Raw genomic sequence first — 15,095 nt, 5'->3', positions numbered from 1 at the left:
CAGACAACAAGCCAGAGGGCCCATCTGAGCCATTCCCTGCCCCCGAGCCTAAGCCCAAAGACATGTCTGAGGTAAGCGAGCCGGCAACAATACCCGCCCCCGAGGGAGTTCTGGTAGAATTCGAGGGCATGAAATGGAGCCCCGCCCACACTCTGCTGCCACTGGCCTCTGTTGACTTTGCTCTAGACTTGGTAGAAATGATTCCCCTGAATCTGCCTTCCCTGCTGGTTCCCCCCAGCCCTGTTTCTCCTGTTCTCCCCACTGGTCCTGCCCCGCTCATAGTTTCCTACTGTATGCCCCTGCTGGTTCCGACCAGCTTGAATTCTACAGAGATGCCACCGTTGGCTTCTGTCAGTCCCTCAGCTCATCTCTGCAGTGTTGCGGATCCACCTCAGTTCTTTCGGTCCCCAGATCCATCTAGGTATGTGGATTCCCTGTCTCCACCTCTAGTCACAGAGTCCCGGACTCCACCTTGGTCCTCTGACCCATCACCTTCACCTTGCCTCCATGCTCCCTCATCTCCACTGTGGCCCGTCATCCCACCAGTTCCTGCCGGGCTCCCTAATCCCCCGTCTCCGCCTTGGTCAGGCATCACCCTGTTCCACCATGGGAATCCTGGCTTCCAGTTACACCTCTGCCCTTCATCCCTTCAGCTCCACTGGGTTCTGCCTTCCCTCCGGCTCCACCATTGTCCCGTCACAACGGCACCACAGCGGTATTCTGGATCCCTGCCTCTGCCTTGGTCCCATGAACAGTCAGCTCCACCTTGGCACGCTAAACCTGCGGTGCCACCCTGGCTCAGTGTCTCCTCAGCTCCGTCTGGAACTTTACCGTAGCCAGCTCCATCGCAGGAGATTGCATCCCTGGTCCCTCATCCCAGGTCTTCACCATGGCTCATCCCTCCTGTGACTCTGCCATGGAACATCTCGCTGGCTGTGGTCTGGGTCCCGGACTGGCTACTCCTGCTTCTGGCTCCCCCCATTTTCCACTCCCCCATGGACTGTTTAGCCTGCCCCTGACTGTTTTTGGCCCTCTTCTGTTCCTCGTCCTCTTCAGGAACCTCCGTCCTCCCTCTTCAGTTAGACTTCCTGTTATTTGTTTCCTTTTGAGTCATGTGCTTTATTATATATTACATTACATTACATTATATACAGCCACCTGTGACAGTCTCGAGTCCTTCACATAAAATTAGTCGAATACAGGCTTATATAGACAACCTAGGAAGTCGGGGACTTTCCTACTATGGAAGTCAATGGGGTCCATCAGTCGTTTGGTTACAGACTTTCTTCAAAATATCTTCTTTTGTGTTCAGCAGAAGAAAGAAAGTCATACAGGTTTGGAACAACTTGAGGGAGAGTAAATGATGACAGAATTTTCAGTTTTGGGTGAACTATCCCTTTAAGTCACAAATTCTATATGTTGTATATGTATATTGATTTTTGACACCAATTATATCAGACACATGATAAACAAGTATTTAAACAAAAAAAAAATCTTAAAAAAGGGATGGACCTACAAAGAGAGACAGCATGAGAAAAGAGAGAAAGAGTCTTATTGTCTGGGACACATATGTGATGGTAAAAATGTAATGAATGCAACATGATGGCATGTGAAAACCTTCATCTGTTATTCATTCATCAGTTGTCCAGCATTTTGGATTACTGCAGGGAAGCAGGAACACTTATAGCTGGGTAAAATCACATCTCGTGTTATTGTTTCTTTGTCCACAGAAGGCAAAAATAACCAAAAAAAATTATATCACCAACTAATAAATTTTAAAAAATAAAATAATAATCCATCACTTCTATATGGGTTTATAACCATTTATATGGATGGACCTCCTCTGGTTCTTGAGTTGTTCTCATCCAGGGGTCTGGGGCCCACAAATAACTTATGAGCGGGCCTTAAGATGACTTAGAATTATTTAAAATCAGACAAAACAAGCATTAAAATAAGCTAAATCAAAAATAAATCTAAATATTATTTATTAATTTATACATATTTGGAATGACTGACTGGATATGTCGTATATTTAGTCATTTGTTCGTTTAGTTTAATTTTCAAAGTTTATTTTGTTTTTCATTATTTCCTGCTGTCTTTGTTCACTTTTCCCACCCCCAACAGTTACCATGGCATTTCATTTGATCATCACACCTTTTAGTTTTTTAGTTCATTATCACTGCATTCTTAAGTTCCTGTGTTTCCTTGGTTCATCGTCGGCTTTTGTTTGTGTGTTGAACACACTGTTACGTTGTGTTGGATATTCTTTTATTAAATACCATTGGATTGGAACCTGTGACTCATCTTTGTCTTTGGACTCTTTAAACTGTGACAATATATGAAGTAAAAAAAAAAAGTGTAATTTCTGGACATGGAAAAGTCATAAAGTATGCCAAGTTCTAAAATATTTGAATCGGGTAGAAAATGTAAAACATATTTTTAAAAATGTTTACCCTTAACATTTATCCAGTATATCACAAGCAACTGGAAAAGTCATGGGACCTGTATATTTTTGTGAACAATGGGGAGCCTTGGAGTCAAAAAGGTCAAGAACTACTGCTATAGAGACCTGATAATGTCCCTGCTCATTTGGTAACCAAACACTCTGTAGCTACTGAGACATTAAGACAGAACATAAATTATTTCACAGTAATACAACTTTTGGGACTATAACTGTCTTGCCTGCAGTTTTCACCTCACGGCAAACTTTTAGTCTGCCCTCAGATTATTCCCGCTATTAACCACAACTTTCAACTCTAGAAGTGCCCAATTCCACACCCTGAGATCTACACACGCAAATGCATTTTGGAACATTTATACACTGCAAAATGCTTCAACACAGTGATTAGTGGTAACTGGATGCTTGAGGAAGTCAAATATAGAGCAGTGGGGGTGTTCTCAGTCTGACTGCACCACCAGGAACACCAGCACAGTCTACAGCACTGCCAAGAAATGCATGATATTATTGAGAGAAAAAGAAAAGAAAATAATAGACTAAAGACAGAGTTGCTGTTTGTTTTAGCACTATTATTGGCCCCATGAGGTATTTTCTGTCACAATGCAAGAGGTCACATTTCTGCTCTGCAGCATGTGAAGATAAAAGCATGCTTTTTTCCACCAGCTGCATACATGCACCACCAAGGGAGCATAACATATGTGGAGGCCCACTTCATCAACCAGAATCACCTGCAACTCCCAGATGTTATTTTTATTTAAGGAGACCACTGTGGCTTTGGGAGTCATAAATGTCAACAGGTGATGTCTGACAATGTTTCAAATTAAGAGTGTGGATCCAGGAATTTTGCTTTCACAACATATAACATTCATAGGGTAGGGCCAGTGGTACATTTGTTGGCACAGGGTTCTGATTGAAATTTTTTTTTTAGATTGTTTTTGTTTTTAAATGCAGCCTTGGTGAGCAGAAGAGACTTCTTTTAAAAACATTAAAAATCTTACCGATCTAAAACTTTTGACCGGTAGTGTGTGTATATCTATCTATCTATCTATCTATCTATCTATCTATCTATCTATCTATCTATCTATCTATCTATCTATCTATCTATCTATCTATCTATCTATCTATCTATCTATCTATCTATCTATCTATCTATCTATCTATCTATCTATATATATATATATATATATATAATATATATATATATATATATAAATAGGACAAAGGACAAGGAGCTGATATTCTAAAAGACTGAAGTTTCATAAGCACTATTATAATTATTACTAAGACTATAAAGATTTTTTTAGCTCAGCTGTCCCGGAATGGAACGCAACAGGATTGTGGGATAGCAAACTATGAGATAGTGGGATAGCAAGAATGATACGTCTATGCTGTCTTCAAAAATCGATCAGATGAAGGTATCTCAGGAGACAGGATGTGACACGACCATTAGATTCTGAGTTTCAGGATGTGCCTTGTTGCCTTCCTACCTCCGTATGCTGCCTGCGTAGGCAGCATTTTTCAGCTTTCAGATGCAGCCTTAAATTGTAAAGGCAATATTACTCTTAAAGAATGCAAAAGTTTCAGAAACACTTTTATCTAAATTCCAGAGGCAGAACTTCTTAAAGGCACCTGTGGCCGGTTGCCGGTTGAAGTTAGTCATCAATTTGATTTGTTTACAATGGTTCATAACTTTTTTTAGTCAGTTACATTAAAACGTAGATTGGCCTAATTTGATATCATGAGGTACGATTGACTGCCCCTTGACTAACTGCTAGTGGGTCATACTAGATCTTAAGACACTGTCTTAACATAATGGCTATATTTATGCAACTGGCCCCTGATCCATGTTTGTGACCACACTGTGATATGAGGGATAGTAATTGGCAACTCTGTACAGGCTTTCCAGGAGTCTCACTTAAAATACCTTACAGCTAAGGCCACAGTTATGCCCTTTAGAGTTCAAAGCAAAAAAGAAAAAGATGAAAAAAATGGGGTTTTACCCAAAACACTCTAGGTAGCACTTAGTGTGTATTGTGTGTCTGCGACTGTGAACATTCACGCATGTGATTGTGTACATGTGTGTTAAGGGGGAGGGGAAGGACATACCACAGAGGAGAAGCCAAGGAAATGTTGAAATGGAAAACAGTTCATCCTGTCAACAGCAGCACACGGTCTGTTTTCTGAAAATAGATTTCTCCCTCTACCCACTGTGCTATTACTGCCTCGCTCACATTATTGACCTGTGCGCTTCCTAGACACGGGTGTGGAAGACATCTTACCTAGGTGCTGTTGTGAATTTCTAGATATTTCAGTGACTACATTCACAATGCTTTTGAAGATGAGACCCAATGCGAATGGTTTTAGGATGCATTACAACGTGCTGTATTTGGCATTGGTTGTTGCTAAAATTATGTAAAATTAGTTTGGCTCAGAAGTGTGAGTTTATGATTTGATTAATACTCTCTCGTGCAGTTTCTTTGGCACTTTGTTTCTTTTTTGATTTCAATAGTTAACATGCTTTTTTTTTATCAAAGATTCAACAACAACAAAAATTCTCTTTGTAGCTTCAGGTCTTCCCCATGTGCAGTAATGATCTAGCCTGGGTTTCCCCATGCTGCCTTGTGCTCAGCGCGATTTTATTCTCGCTGCTAGGCAGCCTGGATTCCATGGACCAGATTTTCGCCTCAGCGAGGGGACCAATCACAGAACGGGGAGGGAGCAGCAAGACGATGACGACGTCTATGCGACACACCGAAGCAGTTTGTTTATATCTTTGGATCCAATATGGCAGCAGACGCGAAGTTACCTTTCGATGCAGCCTTAGATAGTGTTCTAAGTAGTTTAGAACGCAAGTTTATTTCATCTTCTTCCTCGTCGAATTTCTGTCGCTCTACATACGTCATCTGGTATAATTGAAACGATTGGCTATGAGCTACGTACAGACGCATTTGATAGACATTTGTAGCGCCCAATAAACGGCTCTGGGCATTTGTAAACCACGCCTCAAATACGAGAAAATGAACATGTGGTTCCCAGACCACGTCTCAATGAGAAGAGGTCTGACGTTAGCCAGGCTAGTAATGATCATGAAGGGAAGGCAATTTTTATGAAGAAAACCTTTCACAATTATGCACAGTGGAGTTACATAATATCAAAATATGCACTGTTGTTATTCACAGGCAACTAATTGTAGTTATTGGTGATCTAAATTATAACATAAGCATTTTCTTCATCTAACCTCTTCTCTGGCAAGGCATTGGCAGCGTTTTTTTGATGGATGGATGGGTTACACTACTGGATGACTTCCATCAAAAACCATGAAGAACATTTTATGGACATTTTATTTTAGATAAAATTAATAATTTAAATATTTTGTTTTCTAAAAAGATTCTTCCTATTATGTTTATGTCAGTATACAGCATCTATTCAAAACTACATCAGTTCCACATCTTCTATAACTCAATCCACATATCAAAATGAACCAGATAAGTCTCAATCAAGATAAGTGATATCACTACTTCTCAACCAGGTGTTTTTAAATCAGATCCAGCTGGGGTGGATTGAGGAATGCTGACACTCTTCAGCTCTGGGCCCTCAAGGCTTTTTTTTTTTTTTTACTAAACCAAACGTTGGGGAAGCCCAGAACAGAGACAGGATCACTGTAATAGACAGAACAGATTAGAGTTTAACTGTCAGAGAACTCTCCTGCTCAGCCTCAGAGCAGAGAACGTCTGCAGCTCAAACCACAGCTCTGGTTTAGCAGAGAAAGGGACGCAGGAATGACAGTAGGTGAGGTAAACGGAAGACGGGGTTCAAAAGGATTTGAGGCAAGATATAGTCTACATGCACTTACACTTATACATTTGGTGGATATTTTTGTTTAAAGCAACTTAAAATGTCAAACATTTTTTAATGATTATCTGCATTCTCTGGGAATCAAACCCATGACCTTGCTGTTGCTAGCGACATGCTCATTTAGTGCATTTTTACATCTTAAATAAATGTGGTTCATAACTTGGCATCTAGGATAAGCACAAGGCATATAAAAATAAAAAATAATATCAACTGACAATGTCTGCGGTACTCCACAATAAAGCCAAGGCTTGTTTATTGGCTATCTTGTTAATTTAGCTGTTATTTCACCCCCTTGTGTTGGTCTCAAAAAACAAATTTAATCACACTGTGGTTTGATTAAGCAAATTACTCAAGTAAATAAGGCTAGATGAAATAGGTTTCCTTTAAACCACATTATTTAGTCCACTCCAAAGTAAAAACAAAAAAATGAAAGTAAAAAAAAAATCTACACATATCCTGGATCTCCTGTCACCAATTTTTGTTTTAGAATCATTTTGTCCAAATTGTTTTTATTTCACAGAGTTTTTCTCTTCTCCATAGACATCTATTTGGTGGCTTGTGGATATTGTGTCATTTATCTCTTTGTCATCTGGCAGACTAAGAGTCTGGTTATATTGATGAGGCTTGTTTGGTTTCACAAGCATTTACCCCCATCATTCAAATTTGCTTTCGATTACACGGAATGTCACAATACACTTCATAAAAAGCACTTCAAGATATTTTTTTGTCTCCATTTAAGGCACGAAGATCCAAAATAACAGAAATCTAATTTAACAGACCAACTCCAGACTCTTTTTGCTCTTGCCTAACTTTTTTCCTGCATGGACCAGAAAGACCAAATTTGCCATTGCATTATATGAAATATTGTCAAGGCCATCTTTCTTTTAAAAATTATTTCCTCTCTGTCTCAATGTCTTTAGCTTAATAAATTGTGTTTTGACAGGAACCAACTAACCATACTACAAAAACCCTGTGTCCCATTGTTTTATCCAGACCAATTATGCCCCCTTCATTCAAACTCCATCCATCCACGCACACTTACACATTTTATTCAATTCACTTCACAGACAGAGAGAACTGTAATAAGGACCTAGGGACTTCTGGCAGTCAGTAAATGTATCAGCCTACCCCATCCATTAGTTTAACACTCTCTGTTCCTGTCCTTCTAAATGAGGTGTAGCTGGCCAAGTGTGTCTGACATGTTGAGGAAATGAAATCAATTGTAATCACTCAAGGAGAACTAAAGGAGAACATACTAGTGCACAGTGGGAGGCATATAAATTTCAGGCATGCATTGGCAGTCTCCCATGTGCAAAATCAAACTGTGGTTTATATCTAGGGTTTCAACAGCTCAGATTTGCAGAGCAAAATGTTTACCCTCAAATGTTTTTTTACAGGATTTATTGCAGACTTGTGGAAAAATATCTAGTAATTGCACAGTGAGCGGTTTCTTCTGTTTAGGACTATGGCTTGAAATGGTTGGGTCCATCTAGTGGGCTTGTTTTTGCTTTGTAGGTTCATGTTGCTGGTATTCTCTTTGCCACTGGAACCATAACATGTCAAAACACCTCAGACCTCCAACCAAGCAAATAAATGCACTCAGGTCACATGTTTACTCTATTCTGGAATGCTTCAAATGGAGATATACCTCCTCAACAACCCTATTCAAAATAAAGAGACATTTTTATTTTTATTTTCTGCAGTATTACACTGATTTCAGCGATCTGCAGTAACACTCACAGCTATGGGAAACATCCCTGCATTTAGTTATTAACATTGTGTCTTTTTAGAGATTACAGACCTAAGATCAGCTTTATAACATGGTAAGGTATCTGCAAGGTTTTGAAATAGAATACCCTGTGTGATGATCATGGTCCACTAAGCATGCCCATTAACCAAATACAGGAACTGGACAGAGGATTATGTCTACATTAGCAGTTGTAAAAGACTCACTGATCAAAGAAAGTGAGATCCTGTGCAGACATGTCGACCCCAACATGGAAATTAATGACCAGGTGCACTATATACTATATTATATAAAAATGTCTGACAGTGACACCTGAAATAGTGCACTATTTCAGACACAGCTCAGGATTCTGTAGGTCACAAGATAAATTCATAGATCTACAAATATATTTAATATCTTGCTGATCTAGTGGTCACATAGTGATGTACACTACTGTTCAAAAGTTTGGGGCTGGTTTTTAAAAAGATTTTTTTAATGTTGTTGAAAGAAGTATCTTGTGCTTATTTGATCAAAAATGCAGTAATATTGTGAGGGACAAAATAGTGATATTGACCAAAAACAATAATATTGTGAAATATTATTACAATACATTTCAATTTTAATATATTTATAATGTAGCTTATTCCTGTATTTGATCATTTACTGTACGCATCCTTGCTGAATAAAGTATTAGCCTAATTTCTTTCAAAACATAGGCTATATCAAAAGTAAAAAGTCTCACAGAAAGTCTCTGGACTTTCTCTTATCACTGACAGCAGAGACTCATAGGCTGCTGGGGTTCCTCTTCTAAAACATATACACATGTTTGTACTTAGATCACGCTAAGTAAGCCAACATTATACAGTGTGCCATTTTTAAAGATATCCATATGACAAAGCAGGATTAATGTTGTATATTAATCATACTTGCTAAAAAAAACACATATTCAGACATGCATTCAAACACACAGCTGAGGCTTGATCTTTGACTATACATTTAGTAGTAAAATTATTATTATTAATTATATAATCAATAATTATTAATATTATTATTATTATACATACAGCATAATGTCTGGTCCACACTGCAGCTTTTTCTACCCGAGGACTGTTTGTCTAGACAAGAAAAGCTGTCTGACTGACATGTTAAGTACGTTTTATGTTCACATGCTATTTAAGGCGAGATATAGAATATACTACAAATTAGACCGGTATGAAAAAAAGACCGTAATCGCAGAAAACAATTGTAGAGAACTAGCCTAGAAATCTAGACGCAACCTAGCGGCAGCAAAATTTATTTTGCAGCCAGGGCAGTCTAGCAACTCTCCATTGACTTTCGGAGCTGTAAAAACCTAAATTGGGTCAGGCCAATCACGTCGTGTATAGAGTAGGCGGGGCGGCCTTAACATAATGACGACAGAGTTGCGACGGTTCCCTGGCTGCTACTTGAAAACAAAGAATGTCTTCTGCTGTTGGAGAACAGTCTTTCGAATCGGCTTTGGCCGCGACTCTGGAGGACTTGGAGTTAAGTTTTTCTTTGAGAAAAGAGCAAAGAACGGCACTTAAGTCATTCTTAAAAAAAGGAAGATGTGTTCGTAGTTTTGCCGGCCAGATTCAAAAGTTGAATCTATCAACTAACGTTAGCTCCGCTGTTGGGAAAACGCTCTGGTTGGTTGAAGTGCTGTCCTATTGCGTGCAGAGGGAATTTGAAAGACAGCCGTTTATCCCGCCCCTCAGATTGAGCCGTGTCTAAGGTGAGTTGCCAGACCTAACATCTTGATGTAGGTTTGGCTTGCCAGGCTAGTAGAGAACACCAAAAATAGCTGAATATGATTTTGCCTGTTCAAAGTGCTTGTTGTATCAACCTGGTACCCTGTAAACACAACTTTGTGCCCAGATGGTCTGATAAAAAACCTAAAAAAACCTGTGTTCTTACTCCCAGAAGTTGTGTAAAGTCAACCTTAACATCAAAGCTTAACAGACTGAGCAAATACTTTCCAGCAACATGCGTGAGACGGTCAGCAACAGACTGTGTAATATCTGAGGCTAAGACTACTTTACACGTGACCCTCAGTTCTTACAAAGTGTCTTAGGATGCCATTCGGCCTAAACTCAAATGAATAGCATTTGTAAGCTATTAAAAAAAATTGAGTAGAGAAAATTTGTCACTAGGAGTGAAACAAACAGCTGTTTATATACTCAAAATGCTGTGATTGCCAAAATAACTTGTAAACATTGTTTTGTCACAAACTACCTTTTAACTGAGCTAATGAGATTAGCCACTAATGTAAGCGGTTAACAACTACTGCTTTGATGAGGGACAAGATGTGTCGGTGTGTTTGTGTATAAAAATCACGTGGGTTTATAATGTAGGAGTGACTAAAGTAGTGTGTAATTCTGTGGGTGCAAACACAGTATATGTGGTTGCTAATAAGTTTGTCAAATTACACATCTCTGTGCGCCAGTAGCTGTTTTCTTTCTCCTATTTCTGTGATCTCCGACAGTTCTGTCTATCCTCCTCTAATGATGTGCAGACATGTTTGTGTACCATGACCACCTCTGACTCATATCTAAAACCCCTTATGCCTTCAGCTTCTTTGAGCTGCCACCCCATAAACGGCCACAATCACACCCTGTTTTAGACCATGGACCTACACCCTTGGGGCCTGACCACAGTGACATCACTGTGGTGACAATCGGCAGCATCTGTATATTTGTGTCTGGGTCTGTGTGTGTTAGAGAGAGAGAAAGACAGTCAAAAAAAGCACTGATGCATGGGGATTCCAGATTTGAGGTGTGTGCTCGTATCCTTTCCCTATGTGTGTGTAATTGGATGTAAGTCAGGCTCCAGGCTTTGTAATTGTTGCTGTCTGAAATGCTTGAACTGCAGCCAATTAGACAATAAAGAGCAAAGCTGCTCCGTTTTCAAGCAGTCTTTGAATTGGCCTTGTCTATTGACTTTCACAAGCCCCTCTTCGCTCTCTGTCTGAAGCAACATGACAGTAAATTGCGCTCCACTTAGAGCACCCGTGGAGAAAATGAAGAGATTTTCTCTCTTGAGAAAAGAGCTTCACTTTTGTTACATAAACTGACCAGTTTGAGTCGTAATTCTGCACAAGTTTGCAGGTAGTTCGGTATATGAAATGTCCTCATTCCTTTACTGTATATCCACGGGACTCGCATGTGGCACTGATATCTGTCTCTCATTAGCAATTGTGACCTATACTTCATACCACAGTCATGTTAAAAAACATGAATGTATTCACTCATCCATAAACATTATTGCCCATAAACATTATTAGATCCATCGGCATGACGAAAAGTTCCATTCCGCTTATTCACTGCGTCATCAATCTACGACTTTGTTATTGTAAGAGGTTAGCGCGGCGGGAAAAAAAGTACATATTGTAGCTTTAAGGAAAAGTTGAACAAAAAAAGAGTAACACATTTTGATGCCTGCAATCGCATGAGTCACATAGACAGTTAGAATGACAAATGAAATGTATCATAAAAGTACCATAAAGTATACTATACACCTTATGTATTATGTTCTTATGAAGCCATACAGCGCGCAGCTTTGCATGAGGAAAGAACTGAAAGTCGTTTTATGCTAAAAATCTTTATATTCACACAAGTTCTCTTTGGGCCGTTCATGCCGAGTATGCCATTCAACTCACTGAGAATATCGGTCTGTTCTCATATCATAAGTCATATTCCTTCAATATTTTGACCATTTGTAACTCAATCATGAAATTAAAGTGTGTTTGAATAAATGACGTGTCTATATGTCATCTATAATTTTTTATCAAAATAAAGTGAAAATTATAAATCATAGGTATCATGATTATGATACCTATGATCATAGGTATCAAGCTATGATTTATCATATAAATCATAGCTTGGAATAATTTGTATTAATGTGTGTTTTAATATAATTGAGAATATGCTACACTGGGAACCACTTTGAGACATTTCAAAATGAATTTAGACACAGAGGTTTAACTCAGTCAGTTAATACTTATTTCACTTTCTGTCTTTTCACTCACAGCAAATCCTGAGGCAGTCACGGGATAACGCCACGAAGGTGATCTTCCTCATCACTGACGGTTACTCAAACGGCGGAGACCCGCGGCCTGTGGCGACAGCGTTGAGGGAGAGAGGCGTGGAGATTTTCACACTGGGCATTTGGCAGGGAAACATCCGCGAGCTGCACGACATGGCCTCACATCCCAAAGATCAGCACTGCTACTTAGTGCACAACTTTGCTGAATTTGAAGCGTTGGCTCGACGCGCACTTCATGAAGGTGAGTATTCAGAATGGATTGGACCCTTTTCACAGACTGTGACGACGCGTTTTAACGGTTATCAGCATCGTAACCTGCAAAGTTTTAATATTATTATTATTTTTTAAATGTATGTACATTCATAACTCTATACTTAGTATTATATTAGCCTACCTTACCTTTGCATAGAATTACAAAAAAAAAAAAAAAATATATATATATATATATATATATATATATATATATATATATATATATATATATATATATATATAATACAGCGGATGTGAGAGTGACGTAAATTTGACGTATTTCTCACTTATGAAAACACTATCGTTGAGTTTTTCTTTTACTATTTGAGCTAAAAATGTTGACACATCGTCATTATTAACCTTGGGTAAACAAAGTTTTATAGGTTATCTTGTTTCACAATAGATGGGTTTCTCAGAAGCGGAAGTAGTCATGGGTAAACATCTAACGTATAGCGGTGAATTAGAGAATTACATTATTTGTCTGTGTTCCCATTTGCTCAAATATTTACACTAAAGGAGTGTACAGGTTTCTGCAACTTTGTATTAATATTTAATGAGGTAAACATTTTATTTTATTAACGGTTTTGTTGTTACACAACATTTTAGCACCTCTGGCACAACTATCAAAAGTGGAGCTGAAACACCTGCCAAAATTAAAAATGTACATCATAAAGAAGAGCTTTAACAGGAGTTTTAAAAGGTGTTAACCAACTATAAAGTAGCCTACTCTGTTGTGATATTTTATATACAATCTTTAAATAAATCTAATCTTTAATAATATTTACCATATTAACCATAGTTTTCACTAAATACTAGTCATCATGGCATGACAAATCAGTATGGCGTCATATTCAAAACTTTCTTTGGATGTCAGTGGTGACTAATACCAATCTGTTGTAGTAATATAGTAGCTGTGATATTTAAACAGAAACTATGGTTACCATGGCAAATGTTTGTAAAGTCAAATTGAAGGCCAATTTATCACATTTTTCCTGAGCCTGACAAATATGAGCCCTTGTTAATCACAGTGTAAAAGAAAACTGGTACGAAAATAATTCTGTGTTATTATTTCCTTTGGCTGTCTGGCTATAGCAGATTCTTCTTATCACAGAGCTCTGAGCTCAGTCAGCCACATGAACTCAAAAGACCCCTTTCTTCACAATGATATCACCCACCTACGCTGAACCCAGAGAGATATAAAACAAAGAGCCCTTCTGGATCACAAAAGATCACTCGTTAGCTTTGGGCAAGGGAAGGCCCGACTAAAGCTGGCGCATCGTTTGTTCTCACCTCCCGTTGAGATATCATGTCTGTCGTATCCTTTGTCCAAGATTGTGCAGACTCCTCCAGCTGCATAGCCTGTCTGTCTATGCCAACATCTGGAGCAGTGCATTTGTTTGTATTTAGGGAGACAAAATGCGCCTGCCAAAGTGAAGGTTTTTATAGTTAGTAATGCAGAAGATGCCAATACTGAAACACAAGCTCACTTTTCCAGAGCAGCTTGGACTTCAGTTAGACTGGTAGGATTGGATGAATTGTGAGGCCAAAATGATTTTTTTGAGCTAATAAATTATTATTTTTTTGCTTCAGAGAACAGTCCAAAGTCTGATATTCAATGCCATTTTCTCTTCCAGATCTACCAACTGGAAGTTATATTCAGGAAGATCCAGCCCAGTGTTCATCATTGTGTGAAGAGGAAAAGAACTGTTGTGACATAATGGCCAGCTGTAAATGCGGTACACACACAGGACAGTACGACTGTGTGTGTGAGAGGGGATACTACGGAAAAGGACTTCAACATGAGTGCACAGGTAAGGGTTGTGAGTGTAACCTGTATGCAAAGTTTGGGTTTTCCATTTCAGTTTAAAAGCTTTGAAGAAATGGATTGAGTTCCTAGAGACAAGTCCAGTTTATTACTCAATAAATTTGCTTAGGGATGTATAAGGCTGAAAATTGAATTGAATGCCAATTCCTCTCCTGAAATGAAGTAAAAGAAACACTTCCACCAAATATCCATAGTGACAGAGAAAACAGCATACAAATAGATGGGACAATGAAGCGTGATGCCAAAGTGGTGCTTTAGCTCCCTTTTTGCTTTCATAACAAAACCATAAACATGATTTAAAACATTCACAATCACCTCTTTGTGCACTGCAGTATACCACATAATATGCTATGTCAACACTTTTTTGCAGTTTACCTAACTTCATCTTAATCTGGCATTCCTACTTTTTGCCCACCTCATAAAATTGCTTGAAGAAAAAGCAATGCTTCATTTAAATTAAGATCTATTTTTGTTTACGCTCATGAAGTGCGGTCCTATTAAAGCTATCTTTCATGCTGTGGTAAAAATGAGCTCATATTGAGACAGTTCTAAAATAATCAAACTGACTAATTAAACTGAGGAATGAGGTGGCAGGAGAGTGTTAGATGTACAAACACGGGGTGAACTGCAGATTTTATGTGATGAAGGGCTGACCTTTCAACAGATGTTTCTATTGCTCGTTTGCTTTCCCACTTTGTCACTTTGTAGCGGTATTTCATTCTCTGTCTCAGCAGAGACACTCAATCCCCATGAGATGTCATGTGTAAATGCCTTGAAGTCTATTATAAATCTTATTTTTAAGTCTTTATATTAAACAGGCATAACTCAATGAATCTGGTCTTTTGAGAAATAGTTTTGGAATAGTGAGAATTTTTGCTCATAAATGTCTTTGACTAAAAGTGTTCTTACTGTAGTTG

At 38.7% G+C, this 15,095-nt stretch overlaps 1 protein-coding gene across 4 annotated transcripts in view; it reads left to right on the top strand.

Annotated features, from left to right (window-relative positions):
• The window catches only part of svep1 (sushi, von Willebrand factor type A, EGF and pentraxin domain containing 1), an 80,468-nt gene that overhangs the window by 9,017 nt on the left and 56,356 nt on the right, over positions 1-15,095 (top strand). For all 4 annotated transcript variants that reach the window (XM_081392010.1, XM_081392012.1, XM_081392011.1 and 1 more), the window contains exons 2-3: positions 12,087-12,342; positions 13,988-14,164. In XM_081392010.1, coding sequence (XP_081248136.1) covers positions 12,087-12,342; positions 13,988-14,164 — 433 coding nt within the window. The remainder of the gene's footprint in view (positions 1-12,086; positions 12,343-13,987; positions 14,165-15,095) is intronic.

The sequence above is a fragment of the Scardinius erythrophthalmus genome (genome assembly GCF_964197995.2).
Source record: "Scardinius erythrophthalmus genome assembly, chromosome: 2".
In the NCBI taxonomy this organism is placed as follows: domain Eukaryota; kingdom Metazoa; phylum Chordata; class Actinopteri; order Cypriniformes; family Leuciscidae; genus Scardinius; species Scardinius erythrophthalmus.
Note: the sequence above shows the minus strand (reverse complement) of the source record. Positions and strands in the feature narration are given on the sequence as shown.